The sequence below is a fragment of the Calypte anna genome, chromosome 7 (genome assembly GCF_003957555.1).
Source record: "Calypte anna isolate BGI_N300 chromosome 7, bCalAnn1_v1.p, whole genome shotgun sequence".
Classification (NCBI taxonomy): domain Eukaryota; kingdom Metazoa; phylum Chordata; class Aves; order Apodiformes; family Trochilidae; genus Calypte; species Calypte anna.
In genome coordinates this window covers 20,865,279-20,892,722 of record NC_044253.1, presented here as the reverse complement: position 1 = coordinate 20,892,722, position 27,444 = coordinate 20,865,279, and the positions used below count along the sequence as shown (strand labels likewise).

Sequence of the window (27,444 nt, the reverse complement as noted above, 5' to 3'; positions counted from 1 at the left end):
GCGCAGCGCCCTTTGCGGGGGTTCCTGCGCGGGCCGCCCAAGAGACCCGGGACGGAGGAAAGCGCCGCGGCCTCGGCGGAGCCCCCTGCGGCCACGCCAGGGCGGAGGGCTGCCCGTGGCGCGGAAGGTGCGTGTCTGGGGGCGTGGAGGGCGGGGGGTCAGCCGGCGGGCGGCTGCGGGCTGGAGCCGGGAGCAGCCATGGAGGCGGCGACCGTCCGGCTCGGTCAGGCGGCGGGGCCGCGGGGCAGGTGCGTAGACGGGGGCCTGTGCTCACCGCCCCTGGGCGGCTCCGGCTCGGCTGGGCGCCGGCGGAGCGCGGCGCTCGCTCGGCTCCGCGATCGTGTTTGCGCATGACCCCTCCCCGCCTGCGCCCTCCCCTCCCCTCCCCGGCGGCAGCGGCGGCGGTGGGGAAGGTTAGCCTCAGACACAGGCGGCTGCTCGGCGGCGGCGGCGGCCGCGGCGACGCAGTGCAGAGGTGCGGGCAGGTTGCGCCGGCCCCGTGCCCCGTCTCTCCCGCGCCCCGCCTGCTTCCAGAGCTCGCTCCCCGCCGGCGGCCTCCCCACGCCGGTGTCGGGCCGGCCCCCCGGCCATGAGCGCGGCGCTGGGTGTCCCCCCGCCGCGCCGCCTCCCCCGCCGCCCCCGGCGGCTGCCGGGCTCCAGGAAAGTAGCTTGATGAGTGTCCAAAGTAGCAGTGGAAGTTTGGAGGGGCCGCCATCTTGGTCCCGGCTCTCCACGTCCCCACCGAGTCTGCAAGGCTGCTCGGCGGCGGCGGCCTCCCAGCTCCACGGCGCGCCGCCCTGCAAGCCGCCTAAGGAAGGTAATCACCGCGCCGCGGGGCTGCGCGGGGGGCCCGGCCCTCGGGGAGGGGCCCACAGCTGCCGCCGGAGGCCGGTCCCGGGCTGGCGGGGAGCGGCGGCGGGGACGGGCTGGTGCCCCCGGCGGTGGCGGCAGTGCGGGGTCAACGCTGGGCCCGGCGGCGGCGAGGGGAGCCTCGGGCTCTGGGCGAGCAGGGCCCCGCCGCCCGCGCCTCTCGCCGCTGCTTATCAGCGCGGCGTCACCTCCTTGTTCCCCCCCGGCCGCCGGGCCGCGGAGGGGGATCGGCCGCGCTCCCTCCCCTGCCGGGCCGTCTGCCCGCCGCCGCCCCTCGCGTCTCCTCCCGCGGCGGCTCTCCTCGGGTGGCCGCTCTCCGCGTTCTCCCCCGAATCGGTTCCCGTCCACCAGCGGCGAAGTAAAAGTGCTGCGCCGGAGGATGCGGCCGTTGTTGCTGGATGGAGGGAGTCGGGCACTTTTGGCATCATGGAGGTGGGGAGGAAAGAGGGGCCGAGACCGCCGGGTTCGTCCCCGTGGGGAAGGCGCCCTCGGGGGCGTTCGGTTTTACAGCCAGAAGTGACAGGGCGCCTTGCGGCCACCACGGAATGACTGCAACTTTCTCCTGTCCTCCATCACGCCTTAGATGATAATATTTTTCTCCTCCCTCCCCTGCTCCTCCCCTCTTGTGTTACACCGACAGCGACAGCAGGGTGTTGTGGGTGTTTGCAGGGAATATCTGTATGAAGGTTATGAGCAAACAAGTCCCTTCGCTGTTGCCTTTCGGGTATTGTCTGATTTTCCTCCCTGCGTTGAAATGTATTGCCACAAGATGTAGCAGTTATACAGCTAGTGAATTGCTCGGTGCTTTTAGCTAAAATAAGTACTTTATGAACGCCGGTTAGTGGCGAAGGAGAACTTTTGTACGGGAATAGTTGCATACTGATCAGTTGTATAATTTTACTTGATTTGCCCCAGTTTAATGAATGCCATGTAGCGTTTCATGGAGCGTCTATGGAATGTCATCACTCAAGCAGGAAAGTTGTTAACTTAAAATAGAAATAATTGTTAAAGTGGAGAATCTTTGTTTTTCAAGTCTTCCTGTAGCTGCTTGGTTGCTTTTTTTTTTTTTTTTTGGTAAGTGATATAAGGACTTGGTAACAGGGATTCAACGTACTGAAAACATATAATGCAGTCTGTGTGTCTCCATTTTCCACGCCCATAGTTGTCAGAGTTATATCACTCTCTGTCACTTTTGCACACGCTCCTGCAGGTAGATTGACATGAAATGCTCTAGAAAATACCTGGAAAGGAATTATGGCATACGTTAAAGATGCTGAGTAAAGTAGCAGGCATTTTGTGCTCGTCTTCTCTGGGAAACAGAGGCTCATAGAAAAACAACTTCAGGCCAAATATGTAGTTTAAGTTTATCAAGAGTAGGATTATTTAGTGTTGCAACACTTTTTATGAATATGCAGGCATATAACATTAACATAGTGCAAACATTAGGTATTTTTGGATGCATTTCAGATACTTGGCATACAAGTCTGAAATGGTTATTGCAGCACATCTTCTTTATCTATTTATTTTAAAGAAATAATGTATCCCTTGAATGCCTCTATTTTGACATGAAAAAACATTTTTGTGAAATTAACTTTTAATGCTAGAATGATGCTTCTTTCTAGTTTTTCTATTCTTACAACTCATACTATTGGATTTTTCTGGGTATAGTAATTTGCACTTTCTAACACAAATTCTGGGGTTACAGAGTAATCAAAACCCTGGCGTACGGTTCGTGCTATAATATACTGTATTTGTGTGGTGTTCCTGGGTCATGATAATTGTGTGTACTCACTAGGTAGCTCTCTTTAAAATCAACGTAAACTGCCAGCTGTGCTTGAGCTTATATTTTGTATTCATTTTCATGGGATGTTTGCAGCACACTTCACGTATGTACATTTTACAGTGAAGTACCTTGCCTGAAAACAGTAGGCCCTTAAAAACAAGCATGTGGGTAAGTTCATAGACATTGGCTTACATATGTAAGAGAATGCTGTGGGTCCCAACTCTTAAGCGTGCAGTATTTGCAGTGCAGTGTGTTTATAGGAGTTTGTTTTCATTGATTCTGAGCTTGTGATACCTTGTGATATTAACAGAGGTTATGAGCTTCAGAGCACTGCATGAGGCTGCTGGCTTGCACTGGATCACAGCTGTGTCGCTGTTAGTGCCTGGTCCAGTTTGGAGCTGGTAATATTTCCAGATGTGGTGCATCCAGTGCTTGGGCTGAGCTTGTGGCCTGGCCTGGCCTGGCCTTCTGGTTAGAGTATTCAAATCCCTTTGGTTTGCTTCTGTGGCAGTTATGCCCATGCTGGATGCACAGGAGCGCACCACGTGGGCTGTGGTTTGTCTGGCCTTACCCATGGGTCACTGTGAAAGGTTGGCATGAGCCCACATTTCTCTAATGGGCTTCTAAAGGTTCTCATTTATTAAGAGTAGAACCCCCCAGCACTCTGACTTAGCAAGTCCTAAAAATACTCTCTGAATCTCTTAAGATGGAGAAAGTGAAAAGAAAAGCTCTGGCATATATAAATATTGCAAAAGGTCATTAAAAGTTGCAATGCCTGATCAGTATCAAAAAGTGACTGCTTGGGAAACACAGTTGAAATTAAAGAAAATAGTTAATCTTTTTGAAGCGCATTACAACGTTGTAGGGACATCTTTCATTGGAAATTATATTTTCCTTGATTTACAGGGAGGGATGCTATGGCTTAGCTGTATCAGTTTATGTTTTAGAAAGTTATGAAGGACTGGTGTCAACTTGAATATAATTGCATTGGTAGTCTCTTACTGTACCAGAACTGTATCTTGTTTGCATTTCAGCATAGCTTGTAAATGTCTGTAGTTCTGTCAGCTGTTTTATATGCCAGTAACTTGTGTGTGGGATGTGTGGTCACTTATTCAAGAGCTCTGCAGTAGATGCTATCAGGAATTTAGGAGGACTGTTATGCAGTATTATTTTACATACAGTATGTAATTGTGTGGCTAAATCTTGTGCCACAGCATGCAGTCATGCAATTTCAAGTTTGAAATTTCTTTAGTTTTGACTTCTTAATGCCTGTAACTAAAAAGACCAAAGTGTGTAAGTGGAAAGTACTGTTTTCTGAATGGAGGATGTTCAGGCTGTCGCTGACAGGAGAGGTTTTGGAAGATATGTATGCGTGTGATTACCTTCTCTTTTGAGGTTGGGGACAGTGCTACAGTGTCTGGTAGTCAAGCATCATGCTTTGCAAGTTATTTTTTGTGTGTACTGCTGGCTTTGAACACTTTACTAAAAGCAGAACAGAATGATAAATACAAATTTGCATTACCACTATAGGAATGTGAATTTCAATTTTCAAATTTGAGCCAAAATTAACACAGGATGACAAAATGGTGAATAAACTCATGACATACATTTGACATTCTTTGAAGAGCTGATGTTGGAGGTGTAGTAAATTTTTTGGTGGCTGTTTTTTAAAGATTTGATTTGTATTCACTGCTACCTAAATTGTGATGGCAGTTGTCCATCTGAGTATAAAGGTACAGTTTATTTCTCCCTTGTGTTTCAAGTCTAAAAAATGTTTCTAGCTGCTGCATTAGGGCATTTACAGTCTATCAGTTCACAGACATGAAAGCTACCTGATCTTACTAGAACTTCCAGGGTTGTTTTTCTCTGTTGTTTGCATGTAGTGTAAAAACTCATCTGCTTTATTTGCTTAACCAGTAAGTTTTCAGTAAGTTATTTATCATTCAACTATAGATTGAGAATTTAATGGATTTGTCCAGTTTATGTGGTGCAGGGAAGGATGGGAACACTTTGCTTTTAAATATGATGCTGTGTTTTTACTTACGATGAGCACAGTAATCATAAAAGATTATTTAGGCTGCCTGTAGCATGAGCAGGTGCTGTGTGAGACTTTGTTGTTCTACTGCTATGTACAGATTGTAGCTTATGATATTGTTGGTTTTGTTGTAGATGTGTTTCTCAAAGTGAGCTGACATGTGTGTCAAACCCAAATGAGAAATAGGAGAAGATTGTTTTGGTTTTTTTTTCAGTGTGAGCCCTTGTTTGAATCTGTTTGGTTTTTTTTTTAAAGGCAAGTACTGCAGAGAATAGAGCAAATTAGTACTTCGGTGATTGTTTTGCTTTTTTACCTTGCCTAGAATGGAATTTCCCATTAGCCTATTCCATTGTAAATGGAGAGAGAATCAATATCTTTAAGAACAGGCTGTATTTATTTGTTATTATCTCCATTCATATTATCTCCATCCCTGCTATTTATGGCATTCTTTTTTTTTCCCTTTACATTTTTTTATTTATTTTTTCTTTCAGTAAGTAAATCTTAATTTTTTTCAGCAAGCTGAAGTAAATTTGCTTCTTAGTAATAACGCTGGTTCTTTGGACTTCCTGAAAGCCTGGTAATTATAAATAATGGCACTGCTGGGACTGCAGGGAAAGACTACTGTAGATATTTGCATCATGGGCAAAGTTAAATCTGTGTAGGTTTGGTAGCTGAAGAATGGAGATTATGGAAGCATTACAGGCTTAAATAATGCTTTATGCTTTCGATGTTCTTGATACAAAGGTATGTTTTGAAGTAATACTTGCTCCCAATCTATATTACCCCCATACCAAATTTCTTGCTCCCGCGCTGAACTTTTACACAAGAAAATGTTGGGGTTGAAGTTAGTGAAGAGTATTTCCTGAACTGTAGCTCTCCCCTAAAACATAAAAGCACACAAGGAGATGAAGAAAAGCTTTGTCTTTATGACGTTCTTTTTGTTTGGCTTGATGTGTTTGATCTGCAAAAGGAAAAGTGAAATAAGATTTGCTGAATCAGTGAGTGGAGGTGAATGTGGGCAGAGGAGGAAGAGGTTGAGGGTTTCTGTTGAGAATGCCCGTGCTCCAGTTGTGATCGTTGGGGAGCAGTTAAACAGAAGCTGGTCACCACGATGTAACCTGGTTTCTTGGATGGGCTTCCAAGTGGAAAGCTTCTCGTGGTTGCTGGAGATAACAAGAGACAAGTACTGCACATTGGATTCAGTACTTAAGGATTGAGTTTTGCAACAGTAGAGAAGGGTTAGTGAGCATCAGAAGGTATGCTTGATCTTACATTTCTCTTTTTCTTTGCTCCGTGCTTACGGACATACTGTTAGGGATGGGAACCTAAGGGTCTGCTTCCTTCTCAGGCACTGCATCTCTAGAGGTCTTACTCCTTTAATTCTGAGTGAAGCACTGGGATATGCGAGGGGGAAAATCCTGGCAGCCAGCCTTTCCCTAGGGAGGATGTGATAGGTAGTGGGAATGTAAGTGCTTGTAAGCTTTAATCGACCTCAGGCAAACTTAGTAACAGAAGAGGGGAGCAGAAGGACTTAAGTGAGTTTGGACATGCTGAAGATTCATGGGGGAAGGCTGGGGCTGTGTGAGCCTTTGGAGATGGGTCTATGCTGGAGGGATTGAGTGAAATCACACTGATTATATTACTAATTTTAATCATGACTTAAATCAGCAAGCAGGAAATCCTGATTAAATAATTGTTTTTAATTTTATTTTGCATTTGTGCTAAATTATTTTTCCTAAAGAAAAGTTGATTCTAATTGGTCTAATTTGATCATGCCTCTTGCTAGGCAGGAGGGTGGTATGCATCTATATGCATTTATTTAAGTAGTCATGCAGCTTAAATTCTTAGTGTTTAAGAAACATAATTCCCCATGCTGTAGACAGCTTTTAGCCAACTGTATTAGCTAAGTAAAATGAATCCTAATTGTGCTAGATACAGAAAAGGAAACAAATATATCCAAATATGCGCTGCATTTAAACAAGATTAAGTAGAATTAATTGTCTGTAGCTTGTGAAATGAGTCAGTTATTTCTGGTCCCAGCACCTTGTGGGATTCAGAGTTAACAGTACAAATCACCATTCCTTCTTGTTCATCATCTGGAAAAGAAAGCCAGGCTCTCCTGCTTTCTGAGTTCTCAGTTGCTTTTTAGCAGTTCTGAGTGAACCAACTGTTGGAGTGGTTGGACAAACAAAAATGGCAGAAGGCAGTTGCTGGCCAAAGTTGGTTGACTCCTTAAGAGCTCCAGTTTAGGCAGCTTGATGTGATGGCTTCCAGTGATGTGATGGTGGTGGCTTCCAGTGGTGTGGTGCTTGGCTGCCAGCAGAGCACTGAAGTTTATATCATTTGAATGTATTTTTCCCTCGTATGAATTTAATGTATTATAAACCTTAAACCTCATCATAGATTCTTAATAACTCTAAATTTAGCTTACATGTTTAGCACTAGAGAGTATTTTTAAATACACAAATAAGAACAATTACCCACCCTGTGCTCAAAAGGCCTTTTTAGCTTTAGCTGGAGAGGTTCTGAGGCAAACAAGTGTCCTCCAAGGATTTGGAGGGAAAGGTGGGAGTTGTTGCATGATTACACAATTGTGATGGGAATCTGGTCGCTTAGGAATGGGAAACTTAATTTACTGGAGCTTTTACATGAAACTGAATGTCAGGGAGAAGACTGATACTCCCTGAGACCGCCTCTGCTTGTTGAGAGGTGGCAGCAGGAGTATTAAGCAATGTATCTTGCCTTATCATATCTGCAGTTTTAAGTGGGTGGAAACTTAAAGGCCATGGTGCTTTCTTTATAATGTCCATAAGAATAAAGCACTCTGCACTTTTAAAGAGATGAAGATGGTAGGAAACTCCAGAGTGGCTTTTACAGGAAATGAAGCCCGACTGTAATTACTTGGAAATTGGCAAGTACCGGATGCACTTGCTTCAGGCTTCTAATACAGCTGTACCCATAAAGAAAAGGAAGAAAAGTAACTTTTTTTGAGGAATATCAGGAAGTCTTGATGCTTTTAGAGAAGTGCATTGTATCATGTCACTTACATGCAACCTTGTAGATACTGAACTAATTTTATGATTGTACCTTGAGGTCAAAGAATATATATGATTTAAGCACTATGTCCTGCAGCTGTAGCTTCTGGTGAATTGCAAAATGTATATTTTTAAATAATTTTTTTTTTGCAAGTAATATAACCTCTGAACTATATGCGTAAGGGTGACAAGTTGGAAAGTAATGCTAAATATACAAATTAATATTCAAGTTGCTCTTCATAACTCCTGTAAGACTGAAAGAATATAGTTTTGATCCTGGTCTTCTTGGTGAATCTGTTGTGATGTCCTTGGGATCAAGCAGATTTAGCAGCTGAGGTATCCCATTTCTCTTCACCACTGAACTCTTGGAGCTCCTTATTCTATGGAGACAAACTCAGATGATGATAGAAGTAGCATTTCTGGTACTTTTTCTTTCACTCTTGTGGCCTACATTCATCAGGCATGTACACACCATACTTGTTATTTGTGCTGCATTCTCATAGGTCCCATGGTTTTGCTCTAAATTTTGAAGCTGTACTACAGCCAATGTTTTTTTTTCCTTTGATGCCTTGGTACTTTCTAGCTATTTGGGGCCTAAGGGAGGTTTCAGTCTTTGCTATTTCTTAGCTTATTCCTACTAAAAGTGATGAAAGAAGTAGTGTCCTTTAAAAAGTTGATATTTTCATTATAAAGAAATTGAAAATAAGACCCACACATTATTAATGGTATTCTCTTTAACATCAGCAGTAACGTTAAATTGATATAGACAGAATTGATATATGTTTATTTGTTTACACAGGACAAATTATTTTGGTTGACACTTGTGTCTTTCAGCAAGCTTTATATTTTTCCAAGTGGTATCATTGTGAAGCTGTATTTGGGCATAAAAGATTGACTTTGAAATAGCTTTGGGTTTTTATCTTTTACAAATAATATCCTAGTTCATGCAGGAAAACATTTCACAGGTATTTTGCTGGCGGTCTTAATTTATTGGCAAATTCTTTCAGTCTTGATGGGTAATGATCTGTTTTAAAGAGTTCTGTTAAGTTGTATTGAAAGATGTACCAGAAGTTTTGTAACTTTTCAAGGTACTACTCTTTTTGTGTTATTTTTTCATAACTGTCCTCATAGCTGTCTTTTGCCTTTTTAAATAAGAACTCTTGTCTGAAAAGGAGTGGCAGAAATATTTGATGACAATTAAACCTGCATTTGATGCCCTTTGAATGAGAATTTATAGTCTGTAGAAAATAATCACACTTTGTCTTTCTTCAGATCTGATATTTAGAACATACTCTGGTCAGCATCGTATACACATTGAAGGAACACATTTCTTTTCCTTTATGTTCAGCATTATGCATACTGCTGTATGATATTCGTTCTTCAGGATAATTTTTGTTGGAATAATCACATTAAAATGCCACATATGTCAATGTCAGTCATAGCTTATTTGTTTTCTATAGGGACTGATAAATTTTAAGATCATCCTGAAGACCATAAAATTGCAACTTGGGTTTTCTGATCATCTGGTCCTTTCTTGCTGCATCAAGGTTTTATCTAATTATTTTTGGGGGACACAGTGTTTCTTCTCCATGCTTCATTATAGCAAAGGTATATCTAGGAATGTGTCCTGCTTCCCTTCCCCAACTTTTTATACCCCAGTGTACTCCCTTCAGCAGCCAGGGAAAAACTTAGATTGTGCTGAGAAGAGTGATGGTGGTCCAGGTGGTGTAATTATCTTCATAAGGTAATTTTTTTTGCTTTAGTTGTGGTGATACAGATTCTTAAGGGGAGTTTTATTGTTATTAGTCACTGGTGGTTTTGTTTCTTTTACAAGTCAGTTGTTCCCTGAGCCAGCTGTTGTTTGGGGCTGGTTGCTGTGTCTTGGAGAGGATTTAGAAACTTTTTGCTTATTAGAGTTACATTTTCCTTTCAGTACTATTCACAGTACTGAACTATGGTAAAAGGCTATCTTCCAAGCTTTCTACAAGCTTTAACTTTGAATAAAGTGGAGTAATTATTTTTGTAGTCTCTTTGTATTTTGTATTATGAAGGGCCATTTTGAGGGCTGGAATTTTGATATTTTAAAGATACTGTAGGATACAAGTAGAAGTAATTCATGGAGATGCAGGTTTAGTATTTTTAAATGAGATACAAGAAGCAGGTTTTGCTATGTGTGTTTTAGTCTCAGTGTGTATCACTTTTTTTGAAGTTCATTGCCTATTTAATTTACCTCTACTTGTATGATCAGGTGGCGTATTACCTCTTTCTAATTTAATCGTATTAATAAATGATTGTGATACTAATAATATCTAAGAGGGGTAACACCAGTATTCAAACCACAAAAGGCAAATGTCATGGTCTTTGCTTCTTTTTTCTCTCTCTCTTTTTTTTTTTTTTTCCAGTTCCTAGCTTTGTATATGCAGTCATGTCTAGAATGGCTGCGTGGTTAGTATTAAGGAAGAGGCAATATTATGTATCAAGTATGCACACACAGCTATATATGTCCTTGCCCATGCAGCAGGGGAGTTGGAACTAGATGATTTTTAAGGTCCCTTCCAACCCTAACTGTTCTGTAAATCTATATACACAAAATAAGAGTGTGAAGTCTTGATGAGCTGTCTCTCTGGTCATTAGGAATACTGATGTTGTTGTTAGGGCCCCCCACACCCCATAGCACTCTCATAATCAAGCTTATTAAAAAAATCAGCTACTTAATTCCTGTTGTCTCTTATTACATAGTACTTAACAATTTCTTTCATTTTTTTCAAATGTCATTTTTTAAACCTGCTGATGAATATTGCAGGTAATACGGAGTTTGACTGTTAAATTTTTAAATCATGTGGATTTTGCCATCTCTTCAGTTTTAGCTTTATATATTGCTGGTTAATTTTAAGCAGAAGAGTAAAAACATGCAGAGTTCACAAAGAAGTCTGGTTGTGTATTGAAGTATATATTAATATTATATTTCTTGTATTTTTCTCCTGAGTTGTTATACTTGCAACATATATCTTGATTTGGCAATGAAATATTCAAGTTATGCAGCAAAATAATTTCCAGTAAATGACCTTAATAGTGATGTTTCTATTTTTTTTTCTCCTGTGTCGTGTGATTGAAAGCTGACCTGATTTGTTCTACTGGCTAAATCACAACGTGCTGTTCTCTCTGAGCCTTGCACTTGTTTTTCTCTCCTAGAGAAGTGCAAACAACAGGCACCAATCTCTGCCAGCGTCTGACACCACCTTCCTGCTGTTTTCCTTAAATCTTTTTCTCCAAGTTTGTTTGTACAAAAAAAAAAACACAGCACCTCCTTTTTTTTTTTTTCTTGCGGTTTTGAAATCCCATCCTCCTAAGGGAAATGAGTGATGGGGCAGCAGTACCAGTGACCAGAAGTTGCACATTGGGGTGGTGTGTTGCCATCCAAATGGGGTGGGGTTTGCTCTCTCCTAGATCAGGTCTCTCAGCCCTGCTCCTTCCCACTGCTGGTTTTCTTTCTTCACTGATGTTGGGCCACGAGGGAGACCTCCAGTCTCATCCCACTCTTCCACTTCCATTCTGGTTCTCTAAACTGTTGTTTTCCCTCTATAATTGTGGTCCCCCTGCTCGGCCTTCATTTGTGCACGCTGTTGATCTTGCTGCGAGGCAAGTAATATTTTCTGGAGGGAGCAGGTAGTGAGGTAGAAGCAGGAACCTTCTGCACATTGGAGCATCGACTGCCTGCTCTTATCCAGAGGTAGGTTGGTGACACAGTTTTGCAAGGATGTACCTGGGAGTCTCTCCTGCCCCATCCTGGCATGAGACCTCTCATGCTGTGAAGGCAGCAATGGTGGTGAGTGCTTCCTGTGGTTAGTTCAGAGCCACAGGTGCCCCTGTCAAGAAAGGCTGGAGAGGAATGTTGGTTTATCTTGGGTGTCAAAATTCTGCTTGACCACCAGTTACCACTTGAGATGAGGTCAGATTTGGGCTGCCTGCCTTTTCTAACTGGTGGAGGAAAGCCTAGCCTGGTTCAGCATCCTCTGGGTCCTTTATAGATGCATTGGCAGATTTATTCTGATTTTTAAAAATATTCAGCTTGATCAGTTTGGTGTTGTGTTACCCCCAAAGTTAGGAGTGTGGAAGCAGTCATGTTAAATACATGTGTTAAATGCATCTCAGTGTGTCAACTATTGAGGTCTCCTGCTACATGATCACAGAATTCGTTCCATAAAGTCTCATCTTTGCTTAGCCTGCAAGATGGGCAGTTTTCAGGAAGAGAGAGAAGAGTTCAAAATAAGAATGCTGTCTTTCTTTTAAAACTTGAATGAAAGTGATAGTATAGCAGAAAAGAAAGCTGGTTTAAAATTAGGCAGTGTGTTCTGGGTAGGAGAAATGGATATAATGCAGATTTCTTTAATGATAATGCTGAGCAACACTAAACCTGAATTTTTGACAAATGATTACATAGGCTGTTTCTTAGTGAGCTGGGTGGTGCTCCAGTTTTTACGGTGTTCAGTACACAAAGTTGCATCTGAATTTAATGTAAATGGTTGGTACCAACAGGCTTTGTAGCTCTGTTGCAAGAAGAATGAGTACATAGGTTAAATTTTTTTTCCTCATAGCTCTAAACTTGTTTTTTCACTGGTTCATGTTTGTTTTCATACAGGTCTCATTTTTTCCCTATCTGTACAATGGGAGCAGCACTGGGAAAATGCGGTTGTAGTCACTAACACGTCAGGTTTGTGTGTGTGTGTGTGTGTGATACATCTATTTTGAACCATATTCTGCGAGGCTCTTTGAGGAAATGAGTTTCTTCCCTTATTCAGTGAAGCTGGGATTGTCAGTTTAGAGGCTGCTGGTTGAGTTGTAAATTAAAGAGAACTTCCACAAAAACACAAGGAATAGTATCTAGTTGTCTGATTCTTTGAGGACCACCTAATTTCTAGACAAGGTGTCTACAGAAGAAAAGCAGTGAGCCATCTGTCACGTATGGCCCTGCTCAGCACAGAGGGCAGCGTCCTCATTGCAGGAGCTGGTGTGGTTCCTCATGGATCTTGTGATTCTACAATCTGAGTTTTTTCAAGTAAGTGTTCTTTGTTTAAATTTTTAGTATTTCCTATGCTTTGTGTGCCAGACAGTTATTTTGGAAGGAAGAAACCGACAGTATTATTTGAGGTTTATAATTTTTTTTTTCATAAAATGCTATAGTTCAGGAACCAAAATAGTTCATGATTCTTGTGGTTATAGTTAGAGGGGAATTGGCTGTCCCAGTTTAATCTTAGAGGTGTAATAAGCTTTTTTGCATGTTTGACATTAAACTGTGGCCTCTTATGTAAGTGTATGGGGGTTGAAGTTATAGTCAACCATCATGTTGTGAATGAGATAGATTCGCATATTTGGAAAGACTTAGTATTTTTTATTCAATTTCTCACTTGCAGTGTGTAACGGTGAGAACAATATAGGTTAGGAGTGATGTACTAAGATCCAGGGAACACAGCACTTCCCTTGGCCTTGATGCACTGGGGGATTTTGAAGATCATGAGGGCAGAAATGGCAGTAGGAGCTTCGGAAGTAAGGAGATTAGGAAGTTCAGGGAATTAACAACTGAAACACACTCCTATTGACACAAATGCAGTTTTCAAATGCCAAATGACTAGTATTGTAACTCAGAAAAATAATACACATTTATTCCACAAAATAAATGTTTGGGGGGGGGGGGGCTGCCTTTCTATCCTATAGGTAATTTCTAGGGAAATTTCTCTGAGGAAACAGTGCACAATTTATAGTTGTTCCTTTGTGGTTTACTTCTGAGGAGTGAGGGTGAGAACCAAACACTCTGGGAAGAGGAATTGCTCGCTCTCTTCCTGCATGGTGGTTGACCTCTGCTTTCAACTTCCTTTTCAATCCTTTCTTAGATAGCAGAAACTACTGTTTATTTTTGATACGTGGAAAAGGCCTCTGCCATTTTAAATTCTTGCAGAACAGCCATTTTGTGGACTCGAGTATTTAGAGCTCCCAGTTCATTTCCTTGCAACTGAATGCAGCAAATGAAATTTCTGTATTTCTGTAGGTAGATGTTTCTTCTTCACGACTGCTCCAGGCTTTTAGTGCTTTTCAACACAGAAATAGATAGATGGAAAGTAGAGAGCTTTTGTTCAAAGTGCAATGCACTTTTGAGAATATCATAAAACTGGTGTTATCTTGTGTGTGACTCGTTAGTCTGCACTGCCAACAAGTGACCCACAAACTTGCAGTGTGCTTCTCTCTGCTTGCTACCTCTACCCGAAGGGTTAAGGCAGCATCTGGTTTTTCAGCAAATGAAACCTAAATGGGCAGATTCTGCTTCTCTCTTTCTGTTTGGATACCATTTACGGAGCTGTCTGAAAGCAACAGTGTTTGCTACAGATTCCTCTGCGTGGAGATGATAATGGAGCTGGTAGAGGTAGACAGGCAGCACATCACATGCGTGTGTGCAGCCCAGGCTGCATTGTTGGGTTTTTTTCTCTCTTGACATGATGTTGTGTTGGGAAGCAGGTGTTTGCTGCCTAGGAAGACAGTCTTCTAGTGTTCCTGCCATAGATGTCTTGTGTGGTTTGGCCAAGACATTAGGTGTTTTCTGTGAAATATAAATGGGCTTTTCTACCTTACAGCAGGGGTTGTAAGCATAAACTTCCTTTCTCACACAATATTTGTTTATTGATTGTAGTAGTAGTACAGCATGAACATCAATACTGATACTGCCCTATGAGACACTAAGAAGGACTTTTTTTCTTCTGATCGACTGAGCAGTCAAACCCAGTAGACTAAAGGAACCTGAAAGGGTGCTATCATATTTCTTGTCTTCTAACTTGGTAGTGTACAATCATAAAGCAATGCACTTGGAGTGGTGTTTCCTTAGCCAGAACATTGTTCTTAACTTTGAAAAAAGAAAAGTTACTGCTTTTGAGTTTACAGCTGTGTAACAGATCTTCCCTTTTCAGAACAAAGCTGCATGGACCCTAGATGTGATTGTTTAGGGCTTTACAGGAGACTTCAGAATGTTAGTATCACATTTATGCATGCACAGACTAAAGTGGTCAGAAATGACAGGAAGCATTAGGAGGATGTGTTAGTTGGCTATCCAGTTGTTTCCAGAACTGAGTTACCTTGACCAAAACTTCATTAAAAGCACTTTAAATGAATGCTTTGTATTTCTGATTATTCTTTCACTGTAGCAGATGTTCAGATCGGATGCTGTCATTGAAAAAGTTTTACTGAAGATGCGTTCAGTTTTCAGTATCTTTGTTCTAAATGGACTAAATGCTCAGAGGAGTACTTCAGGTGGTGAGAATCAACTCGTCAATAGATGTGTTCTTGGGTATTGCTGTCTTTAGCTGTGGAGAGTCCAGAATAGTCAGTGAAGACTAGGTTAATGAACCTACTTGTTTCTTTGAAATGTTATGGTTCTGCCACTTCGCCATTATATAGTTTGAAGTTGGTGGTGTTGAAAAGCCATGAAAACCCTTAGAATCATAGACCTATTAAGTTTGAAAAGGCCCTCTAAGATCATCAAGTCCAGATCTTCTGCCAAATCAGAACCTTCTCTTGGATTGCTGTTGATAGTTGAGAATAATCTAGAGAAAAATTGCAAGTAATACAGACTTTTAAAAAAGAAAATACGACACTTGGGATTACACTGTGATAAGTTTCAAAGGAATGAATGGATACCATTCCTTGTAAAAACCAATTTCAGGATCTCACCATCTAGTTTCTATATGTTCAGGGTGTTGATGGCTTTGTCAGGCTCATTCTGCATATGGTGGTGTAGCCAGCAGCTGAGGCAATCTGGTTTTAGAAACTTGGTTATTATTTAACATCTTAGGTGTGTGAGTTCAGAGTAAGTCTTTTTAACTACAACATTTACAGAAGGAGTATTATTAACTGATACTACTTTTCTGTGGAGTATTTTTGTAGTGGCTTTTTGGTTTTATTGATAATAGGAGGGGCGTTTTGCACTTCTAGGTTTCGACTGAGGAATTACTCTGATCTCACCTAACTCAGTATTTTTTTAAGACCATAGAAAGGATTACTGGACATTGAAAGGGATTTGACATGTGGGGAATTCTTATTCCAAGTGGTTTGTTTTGCTGGTGGGCTCTGCAGATACTTCTGTTACTATGCCCATGAACTGGTCTGTTGAATTTAGTTTTTGTCTAGTTGAGGTGTGTGTAAGAGAAAACATGGCAATGCCAGTGTTCAAATTGTAGCCTATTTACTGGTGTTGATGGGTCGTGATTCCAAGATAAACAGCTTTCAGGATATAAATAATAAACTGCATGTTCTTTTTTTTTGTCATTTTTTTTCTTCATCACACTAAATGTTGTTCAACAGACTCAGGAAGGACCTTGTCGTGGTTCTGTTGCTCATAGCAGTACTTGCTATGCTAACGCTTCCTGTACATGGTACACATGAAGTTTTAGTATCTGTTTGAGAAATGGATTGATAGATGCCATGTTGAATGTTCTATGCTAAATCTTATACTCTCATTATTAATTATTCTATGCTTGCCCACTCCTGTCATTAATATGAAAAAAAACCACTGCAAAAACAGTGACATAATTTCTGGGTAAAGATGGGAAAAGTATTGATTTGTGAAGATTTCCTTCAGGAAAAGAAAAGTCTGGCTAAAACCCTGCCTGTTTCGTGAATAATGAGCAGAATTGGAATGAGACACATCATGTCACTGTTTCAGTGAATACCACAAAAAAAGCTTCAGTAGGTTTCAGACCATCACCACCATTAATTGGTAGAGAGACTTCAGACTTGAAAGCTGTCATAGACATCCGTGTTATAATTTCTCAGGTTTGGGATATAATTTTAAAGGTACTCAGTCAGATGGTTTTTTTCTTTCTTGTCAGGTCTTTCTGTTGCTTACGTTTGTGTTTATCTTTCTTAGATGCTGTGATCTTTCTTAGGTACTGTGCTGCATTGCAAACAGGTTGCCTTTACACCTGTGCAATAGTTTTTTTTGTCTGTGGCGTTGAAAGAAAATGCAGTCACTGATGTGCAACATATGGGGAATAAGCTGTCACTCAGAAATAAGAATTCTTGAATACTTCAAGGGGAGCAGTGCATGGCTCTTGAGTCATGTGTGGCAATTCAGTTGTACTTCCAAGTAGTAGGAGCCAGGGACATCACAGGCTTGCTTTGGACATCACTGTGTGCCTCGTTCAGCCCCACTTACAATAGAACAGATCCTTGGGGAGCTATTGTCCTCTCTGTTTAATGAATTTCTCCCCGAACTCTGAATGAGCCATTCCGTGTTGCCAGGCTTGTGGCATATACCCATGTGCATGAGTATATGTGTATTTTGTAGTTTTTTGGCCAAATAAAGACATTGGCAGGCTACTACCAGTAGCTTCTGTTGCCTACGGCCACCTGACGAGGCACATCAAGGGATCCTTGGAATAGGGTGCTTAGCTGAAAGGTAGAAGGATTTAAATATTCTTAAATTGTTACCCACAAATGTCTCCTAGCCCATCTGGAGTTGGATCAAGTGGTTTATTCATAAGTCAGTCTTCAAGGTGTTAGCAGAGGTTCCCTTAGGAACATGTTTCTCTGTAATTCACCCTTCCTTTCCGGGTTGTTGACCCGACAATTGAAGTCCAAAACCTGGCAGCACAGATGAAATCTAGATAACTTCACAGGTTTTTTAGTGTTAAAGAATTGAGTTCTGTTGTAGGATGATTTGCAGAAAGTTACTTATCCAGTAGCTGAAGTGTTCTTTGTTTTAGGTCAAATTTCTGGACTGATGAACTACTGGGAAAAGTGAAATAAACAACATTCAAACAACATTTTAAAAAACTGAACTACAGTAATGAAACAAACCTTTGAAAAATACTTCCAAAAAGAAATAGACTGCATCTTGGGTAAAGAAAGGACACAGAAAATACTTCCCTGTTCTTTCAGCAACAGAAGAACTTAACGTTGAATGATAGAGTCCGGATAACCCAACATCCTATCCAAAATTCACTTGTCAACTTGTCAACTTGTCATCCCTGTCAACTCAGCTGCTTTAGTTCATGGGAAATAATAGGTCAGAAGTTGTTCTGTTGTGTTTTTTCTTTTTCTGTTCATCAGAAAAAAACTTACTTCCCTTTTTATTTTAACTAATTTGCATCCAGCAATCATATATTCGTCTGTCTGACTGCTAATTATCCAGCTTTTGCTCTCCTTTCTTTCACTCTCCAGCTTCCTGTAAGCAGTAGTCACTTTTCACTTGCCTGCATCCCTCTGCCCATTCTTTTGAACACAGTCCTTCTCATTTTAAGAGGATCAGTTTCTGAAATAAATCTCTCTTTAGGTTATGTCATGGTTTTTGACAGTAATGAGCTCTGTGTTATTTTCCCCACTACCCTCCCAGGGGGAGATGAAGAAAGGAATAAAAGAGAAAGACTTCAAGGTTGGAAGAAAAAACTCGCATAGGTTTAATGAGGTAGTAATAGCAAACTACAAATACAGGTAAAAATACGGAAATACGGAGTTCGCCTTCCTCGGTTGGTAATTACTTACCAACGGGAGAAGTCCCACACTGGACTGGGCAGGAGATGGGGTGCCCAAGTCCAGGGTCTCAGTGACAGTTCTCAGCAGCCTTAGAGCACCCAGGCTGGTCCCTTGGGAAGGTAGAGGGTGACCTGGTGAATGGTGTTCTTCTCCCGTGAGGGAATGAGGAGCAGCAGCAGACAGGCCATACCCCAGCCAGAGAAGCCACGCGGGGCTCTCTTGGAGCCATTTTATACTGAGCACCATGGGAAGGAACACTGTGATTGGTCCGTTTGGGTCACCTGGTCCATCCCATCCTCCCATTGGCTCAGCTGCTCACTGTTACAACCACCATGGTAACGGGATGCTGGTGGGTACCAGGCAGGGCTCGTCTGTCTGCTCCTCTCAAACCAGGATGGGTTATTAGAAAAAGGGTTTTAAGCTCAGTTGTATGGAGTATGGTTTTCTTTAGGAAACAGAAGTGCCTGAGTAGAAGTGCCTGAGTGTTTTAGGAAACAGAGTGCCAGAAGTGCCTGAGAAATACTGGTTTTATGCTTTTTACAAGTGTTGTCTGCTTTAGTGGTAGCGGCTCAGGTGCTGAGAAATGTTGCATTTTCACTGTGCATTTAAAATGACTCTTGATTAATTAAATGGATTCTGTTATTTCCTGATCCTGGGCTTAGATATGCCTCTCTCTCATTAGGAATTTCTTAACACTTAAGTTCTTTTAAAAATGCTAGTTTAACTTGAACTACAGGATATATTTCCCCCCTTCTCTGTTGCGTCTACTGTGGCTTTTTCACTTCAGCTACAGTGAAGTATTTCAAACTTGAATGCAGTACCCTGAACTTTTTCATATTACCTGTTGTTTGGAGGTTATAGAAACTATGAAGTCCCCTATAAAGTAAGTTAATCCAATTCATTGGAAAGCCACCGACTTACAGCATTTCTAAATGTGCAAGTTAAGCTCTGTCATGTGCAGTCTGTAGCTGTTGTTTCTGTTAAGTATTTTGGAAGAGCTGGAAAGCTGGGACCTTGGTAAACAGTGTGCTCCTGGCTTTCGTTGTGTTGTTAGGGGGTAAGTATAGTTTTGGGATTTTTATAGTTTGTTTTACTTAAAGTCTCAAAGATCTTACACTGCTGTCTGCCCTGTTGAATACTGATTTAAGTTGAGTGGGATCTTCCCTGACTTCTGAGGCCACAGTACTGTGCGTGACCTCGGGATTGTGATTCACGTTGGAGGGTGATGCTCTCAGAAGTTTCTGTGGATTTGCTGTTATCTTGGCATTGAACTCTTATCAAATTACTGCTGTTCGGCTTTCTGCCAGTGTGCTAGCACCTCAACTTGTTTTCTTAGCACATTAGTAGTTTTCAAGGCTGTTTCCAATTCTGTGATTCCCCAAACATACTGTGGAAGAAAGACTATTCAAAACATGTTTTAGTAACACAGGTCAGCTTTGTGGGGATTTCTTCGATTAATTTTTTTCAGTCTCACAGCATAAATGTTCTGGTTTAAATGAGATAGGTGTCATTTTTTCTAATTCAAAAATCTAGAAATTTGCATCTACTCCTGTCATGGTGTAACCCCAGCCAGCAACTAACCACCACACAGATGCTGGCCCTCTCCCCACCCTAGTCAGAAAGGGAAAGAATCAGAAGAGTAAAAGTGAGAAAACTCAGGGGTTGAGATGAAGACTGTTTAATAGATAAATTTAAAGCTTCATTCACAAGCAGAACAAAACAATTAATTTGCTTTTCCCTTGGAAGGTGGGTGTTCCACCATTTCCTGGATAGCAGGGCTCTGTCACACTTGGGAAGACAAACACTGTCACTTCAAATGTTCCCCGCATTCCTCCTTTTTCCTTCAGCTTTATATACTGAGCATGACATTATATGGCAGGGAATACCCCTTTGGTCTGACCTGGCCATGTTCCTTCCCACCTGCTTGTGCACCCACACACTAGCAAAGCATGGGAAGTTGAAAAGTCCTTGATTTCTTAGCAACTGCTAAAACCATAAATAGATAGTCAACATTCTTCTGAATCCCAAACATAGCACTGTTCAAGCTACTAAGAAGAAAATAAGCTCTGTCCCATCCAAAACCAGGACAGCTTCATAGAGTTTGATCTCCCACTGTGTTTTGGTTTGCCATGCTTTTTTACATGATCAGATGTGTGTTTTAAACACATGTTCCTTCACTGACAGCTTGTTCTGGGTTGCTTTATTCCTCATTGGCTTTATAAGTTATTGAAGCATATATAAAATATAAGTTGTAATAAATAGGAAGTTTTACTATTAATAGGAAGGGACCTTGAACAACATGACAGTGATTTGCTAGCATTTACCTAAGCACAAAATAGTTTGTTACCAAATAGGTTGTTTTCTTGGAGGCAGAAATTTTAGCTTTGTTAGAATGAAAAAGGTCTTTCTGATTGGTTCTGAAAAATCCAGAGTTTCAGAAGGAAATAAGAGAAGAATGAAGTTGCATGGTTTGATTTGTTGCTTTTCTTCCAAATAAGAGTAAAAGGAAATACTTGTGAATGCAGAGACAAAATGCATCTTTATGTTGGTGAGAGAAGAAAAGGAAAGTAGTTATGTGTTTTGGGTTTTTTTCTATAGTCTGTTTTGCATTTGATATAGTAAGACTTTGCTTTTATCTGCTGGTACATGTGTATTCTAGAATGAAAAGAGCTGTCATACTCAACTGTTATGAAGTTAAATTATTAGAGCATTAACATAATGGGTTAAATGCATAATTAGGATATACCAAATTAAAACAAACAGTTAAGGACTTTAGGGGTGACATTGAGATGCTGTAAAAAGTGTTTTCTATACTTAGAATAGTTGCCATGCCTAAAAATTAGTGCTCATAATTTTATATTTTTTTTTATACCTTTAAAGGAATAGTGTTTGGTTTTTTTTTTCCTTTAAGTAAGCGGGGGAAGTAAAGATGCTCTCCAGGCTGATTTTCTTGCGGTTTGAAATGTACACCCTTTCTTGTCCTTTCTTTTCCCACCCCTTGCCTTTTTAACTGGATATTAGTTAGATTTGATGCTAAAGGATACTACAGAGAGACTACGTGTTGGTAATATTATCAGCATTAGTATGAAGTGTTACTAAAAACGTATTGAATGTAATTCTCGTACTGTATGTATTAACATAAAATCTGAGTGGCTACTGGGAGCACATCAGGAAATTCACATTTGGGCTACTGTTGAACTATCATCTGCTCTTCTATAGCTAGAAGATGTATTTTACTTTGGCATTAAAAGCCATATGCCTATAAGTCTGTTAGAGAAATCAAATCAAACCAGTATGCCTTTCACTTAAGTCAAAGGTGGTTTGTGCTGGCCTTGAATTCAGGAGAACTGGACCTCTGTAATCTGGAGGGTGGTTCTAAGTAGAATCTGACTTCTGCATAATGAACTTTATTTTCAATGCGGAAAGCTGGCAGTGTGTAAAGTTGTGATCTTTCTTCATCTGAAGCTGTAATTGATTGCCAGATAACAAGAGTCCATTCAGAGTAATAAGAGAGTCAAAGATAAAGATTGTCTTGGAGCTTGATTCCATTTTTAGTGGAAAAGAAAACCATGTCTGATGTGTCAGCCTTTGTGTTTGGATCTGCAACACTGCTCTGTAGTCTACCAGTGTTTGAGACAGAGGTCATACTACATATGTATCCCAGAAGATTGTTTTAGGAGGTAAAGTCTTGCGGTTGTAACTCTGCTAAATGTTTTCTCCTGAAGTGTCGATTTTACTGAGGTATGAGCAAATATTTGATTAAATAACTACCTTTTGCAAGTATTTGTATATTTGGAGGTGTGGGGCCTTGGGATACGGATGTAGTTGGATTTTATTATTTTCTGGTTACCATGTCTGAAAAATTCAAACTACCATGGATAATCCTCTGATTCCTTAAATCTGTTTTGCTCAAGTAGAATATGGTCTAAATAATTATACTGAATGCCATGAAGAAGCTTTTATAAATTGCTTCTCTGAATTTATAACTTTGACTTTTGACATAACTTATTGCTTAACAAATTCTCAAATGAGTTTGGAGTTCTTTTCAAAAGACTTCTGGCAGAAAGTATCATTGTCAAGTTAAGGAGTCTGTGTGGAAGGTACCACCACTGCCAAAAAAATGAAACAGCTAGATAGTGTTGGTAACATTTTTAAGGGATACTAGAAGCAGCACTCCAAAACCTGTGGCAGCTACAAGAAATAAAGTCTTTTTAGGGGCTTGTTGTAAGTTTTGGGTAATCTTCCAGGAGTTCTCTTTGTAAGATAGTAAAAGTTTGAATTGCAGTGGGTGGTATCAGTATCAGTCTTCCATTTAGCATAATTGTAAATTTGCTGTAAGAACTTGTGTAATGTGACTGTGTGTCCTTTGAGTTAATAAGTTGGCTTTCAGGGGTAGGAATGAAGTTAGTTCAATTTGGAAGTCTGGGTATCTTTTCAAAACTAAATTATGTTCATCATGTGGGCAGCCAGGTGTTCCATGAGCAGAAGCATTAATGAAGTCTGGTATTCTTAAAAAAATGTAATTTTTGCCCTTTACATCAAATTCTTAAGAGCTTACTGTACTTTTTAAGGGTAGGTAACTTGTGCTGAGAACTGAGGGATTGTACAGAACTAAATGTTCTTGAAAAAACATTTGTGTGTCTGTGAGTGAGTGGTGTATTTTAAATTAACAGTATGTATGTGGAAGGGAAGTTAATTAGAACTTCCTGGGCTTTACTCTGTGTTGAAAGAACGTTTGAATCAACCTTTTCTGTCTTCTCCTACAGATCACAAGGACAGCAGGGTGTGTGTTGCTTTTTGGTTCTGGATATTTAATAACAATGAGAGAGAGGAAAAACCCCAACCATAACAACCAAAAAAGACTCCAGCAGAAATAATAAAGAGAATACAGTGTGCTCATTAACATGTGTAGGCTCTAAAATTAGAACAGAAAAGAAAAAAAGAGGAGGATTTTGTTTTATATGGGCTGTGGCCTACCCATCCACCTACTAAATTACTATTCTGATTGGTAAGGTACCCCAGGGGTGCTGCTGTATTTAGTGCATTAGTATCTGCATACAGGATGTGTAACCTGCAATAGCAGTTTTACTCTGCAGCACTTCAAATGGCCCTTAGCTATGCACAGTGCTTATTGCTTTCCCATATTTCATAAAACGAACAATATGGGGTATGGTAGTATCTGTTCTGGTAATATACACATGGTTTGTACTGGATAGAATTATGTTGGCCATTTTAAGTAAGCTTCAAAGTTTTCTGAGTGACTATCAAGTAGGTTAGTAAATCAAATTATTTGTAGTCCTGCTTCATTACCTGAGTTACTTTGGTAAACTGAAATTGGTAATTTCAGAGTAGCATATACTTAAACACTTTACTGTTATGAAGCAAAATAGTAATTTAAACTTGTCTGACAAATGTTGTGTGATCAGTTGCTTATGCTTTTTCAGAGCAGTACTTTCCCATTAAGGTATAGATAAGATACATGCTAGGAAAGGCATGCTGTAAACATCTGGGTTTTGTTTGCTTTTTTTCTTTTTAATTAAAAAAATACCTTTTTGCACATTATGTAAATGTAAGAAATATCTTTTGTGCATATGAGAAGTGTGCAGTTTGTTTTCAGAACTCTTGGAAGAGGTACACAAGCACATTTTAGGAAGCAAGTGTTTGAAGAGGATTCTGTGTTTTTGAGCGTTGTGCATACTTGTAGTGAAACAGTCTTTACCACGGACAGCTTACAATCTAAAATATGTAGAAATTGGAGGAATTTTTACCTGGCAAGGTCTGAAGTGTTATTACTACTGATAAGCCAGTTGCAAGTTCAAAGTGAGTAATTCCCCTGCCTTGCTGGAAGAGACTTCCAGCTTTGTATGTGGCTGCATTTGGGTAACCCACCTCCAGAAACAAAGTGTGGTTATTCTCAAGCTGCCGCTTGTGGTTTGATTTTTCAAGTCTCTGCCAACAACCCATTTCCCAAATGTCTCCTTCCCAGCTGTTTTTCTCTTGATGTGGTTTTCTTCCACGGGGCTCTGTGGTGAAGGAGCAGTGACCCCACGCTTGCCATCATCTGCCTTCCCGCGGGAACAAGGGCAGTGCTTTCCCTACCTGGAGGGTTAGCTGCATGGCCAGGAGTGGCCAAAATGTGTGGTACAAAAAGGTCTATCTAGTTCTTGAGTGTTTGCAAGAAGATTTGTGAGATAGCTGAGAGTTGCTTGAAGAACTCTCATGTCATATTAATGGTGAGGGAAGCTAGGCTGATGCCTTGCTTATCAGGATGCTTAGTTGATGGATAGAAGTTTAAAGGAGCACTTGAACTTTGCAAACTGTAGTTTTCATGGAAAAGGAATTCCAAAAGCTTTTTTTCATAGCACTGTTTGAATATACTCCTTGGAGTCCTTTCTGAACTGCTGTGCTGTCCTGTGGGGCTGAAAAGCATAAATGTGTTGTGAATTAGTTGGAAAAAAAAAAAAAAAAGGAGGCTGTATCACTTAATGTGGTACTTGAGGGGTATGCTATTAAAATAATGCATGAAGACTTTGGCATTTATTATCTTACTTAAAATGAAACAGCTGAAATATTTCCAGTCGAAGATAAACAGAATGTTCAGGTAGTTGAAAAGATAAAAACAAAGAACTCAGTTTCTGTAAATGTGGAAGACTAAGTCATCTTTCAGACACATTAAATGGCTGTAAGTGATTCAAATACAAACTAGAAAGCTGCACATCATGTTGCAGTCTACCCATGTAGGCTGAGCTCATCAGAAACTCCTTTTGTTCTCCATTTCCTTCCACCTTCCTTTCCCTGTTGATGCCAGCAGCATGGCTCAACCCTGTTGAGCAGGGCTCTGCCTGAGGCACCACCTGTGCCAGGTCTCTGTTACTCTTGGCTTCTTTCGGTATTGCTGATCCTGCTCCTTGCTTTGCTGCCCTTTGAACCCTTCATTCCCTTGCATGTCTTGGGGACTGTGATCTACCTTCTGATTTTCCTTTTTTTCCAATGATTCTTAATTTCTTTGTCTTGGACATTGGCATGTTGATAGTCTGAACAATTTAAATAGTATGGGGAAACAAGAGGATTGCCAGATTGGGAAGTTTTATGCTTGAAACTGTTTTGATCCAATCAGCTAGTTTTTAATCTATAAATTACTGCCTGCTTGGCATGTCATATGCTGCAGACTCTTACATGCCACTTAATATGTTATTCTTTGCACCAGAATTGACAGGGCTATTCTGACATGGAGAACATGCCCCAGATTTTCTGGAATTTATTGAGTGCATTTCTTATAAATCCTTTCTTTTTATAGGCCAGTGATTTGTTTGGCTTATTTTTAAAATATTAGGGAATACAATTCATTAATTTTTCTTTTTTAGGAGCAATGGATGAGCTTCACAGCCTGGACCCAAGAAGACAAGAATTGTTAGAGGCAAGATTTACAGGAGTAGTAAGTGGCAGCACTGGGAGTACTGGAAGTTGCAGTGTTGGAGCTAAAGTAAGTTCTAAGAGCAGTCATCCAGTTCCGCTGTCTTTGAAATTTATCTCATGCTTTCTCACTTGTGTATTGCCCGTGTGTTTTACTTGGAAAAGTACTGTGTTGGAAGAGGCTCTCAGGAGAATCCTTGTTGGTCTGTTATTTTGCTTTGAGATAGAATTGTTTATACTCAACCTGTCTATGACATGGACATCTTATTTTCTGAAAAACACCAAAGATTGGGCTTATGCAGACTCTTTTCTGATTTTGCTCTAGTGCACATGTGATCAGAAATGGAAGTTTTTTCCCAGTATTTAAGTGTAGTTGTTGCTTTTGCAGATGGCCAGCTATGTAGAGCTCGGCTTGAAATAGACACGGGGAGCTCAATATGACCTCTGTTTTTAAGATGAGACTTGTTTGAAGACTATGATATCTAGATTAAGAAAAACAAATTCAGCTTTTCCACACATTGATATAAATTTCAACTACTTCCATCATGGATTTTTGACAGTGTGTCGATTACCTAAACCGGGATTCAATGTTGGAGGAAAAACCTTGTAAGCATGGCATAGCAGAGTTTAGTTACCTTCCTTGTGTCACATGCTACCCTTCAGTTGATACATCTCCAAAATAAATTTGCCTCTATTGCAAATACTGTTCAAGTTACTAACTTAAACTTCCAAGACTGATCTCTGCCATACTGTTGCTTAGCCAGGGGTACTCCTTTTGTGTAGCTGAATAGTTTTCACCAAGTGTAGTACTTAATAAACTGATGTTAAAAGATACTCTTAATTTTTTTTAGGCACATTTCCCCCGTGACCAAAGTACTTTTGAATTCTGTTTCCAAAGTGTTTGCAGTTTGAAGTATTTTACACAAGCTTGATTAGTATTTTTAACTTCCTGTTCCACATTTAATTACTAGTCTATATTACAGAACAAAATACTACCTGATAGCAGATGATGAAATATCTGGACATGTGTGGTGTATTGATGACAAACTATAAAGAATTTAAGTGAGTGCATAGTTATCTTGCATCATACCTTCTTAATTTGTTGAGTAACATGAAGGTAACTTTCACAAAGCTGTAAAAAAGGTGACCTAACATTTCTGTTACAACCATCTTAATGAAGGAATGAGTTAAATGTCCAGGGGAAGGAATCAGGTTGGATACAGTTTGATTGATGCACTGTTGTTTTTTCTTTTTTTTAGTACCTTCTAATTATGACAGCAAAAATATATACTTGACATATTTTACAATTAAAATTAGATAGAAACAAAGTCAGTAACTTTGGCTCATCTTTGTTTCTTCCATGGATTCTCTAGTACTACTACTGTAATTTATTAGTTTATTGTGATTGCTCAGGTAATTGCTTATAATTCAAATTACTATATATCCTTTTTCATTACTGTCTTTGTAGTTCTTTTGTCTCCATTTAACTTTCAATGTATTTATTGACTCTTTTATTAGTTTTTGGTACGTTTATGTTGGTCCCTTCCCTTATTGCTAGTCTTTCTTCCTCAGAATCTGTCTACTGCTGTGTGTGTAATTTCTTCTAAAGTCATTATCAAGTTTCTCGGAGTTCCTGTTCTTTTAAACTGTGATCCCTGTGAGTCGCTGCTTACCATTTCCATAAACCTCTTCAAGTCTTTTTTTGTTGCCTGTTATTCAGCTGATTTTGCTTTTAGCCAAATTACATTCCACTTCCAGGTTCTCAGTTTGTTCATCCCAATTAGCCAGGGACA

The 27,444-nt window shown here is 40.3% G+C and overlaps 1 protein-coding gene across 1 annotated transcript in view; it reads left to right on the top strand.

Annotated features, from left to right (window-relative positions):
* The first annotated feature begins 380 nt into the window (after window positions 1-380).
* Window positions 381-27,444, top strand: part of TLK1 (tousled like kinase 1) — a 66,953-nt gene continuing 39,889 nt past the window's right edge. Inside the window, 2 exon segments of the mRNA XM_030454349.1 lie at window positions 381-817; window positions 25,603-25,721. Coding sequence (XP_030310209.1) covers window positions 673-817; window positions 25,603-25,721 — 264 coding nt within the window. The 5' untranslated portion in view covers window positions 381-672.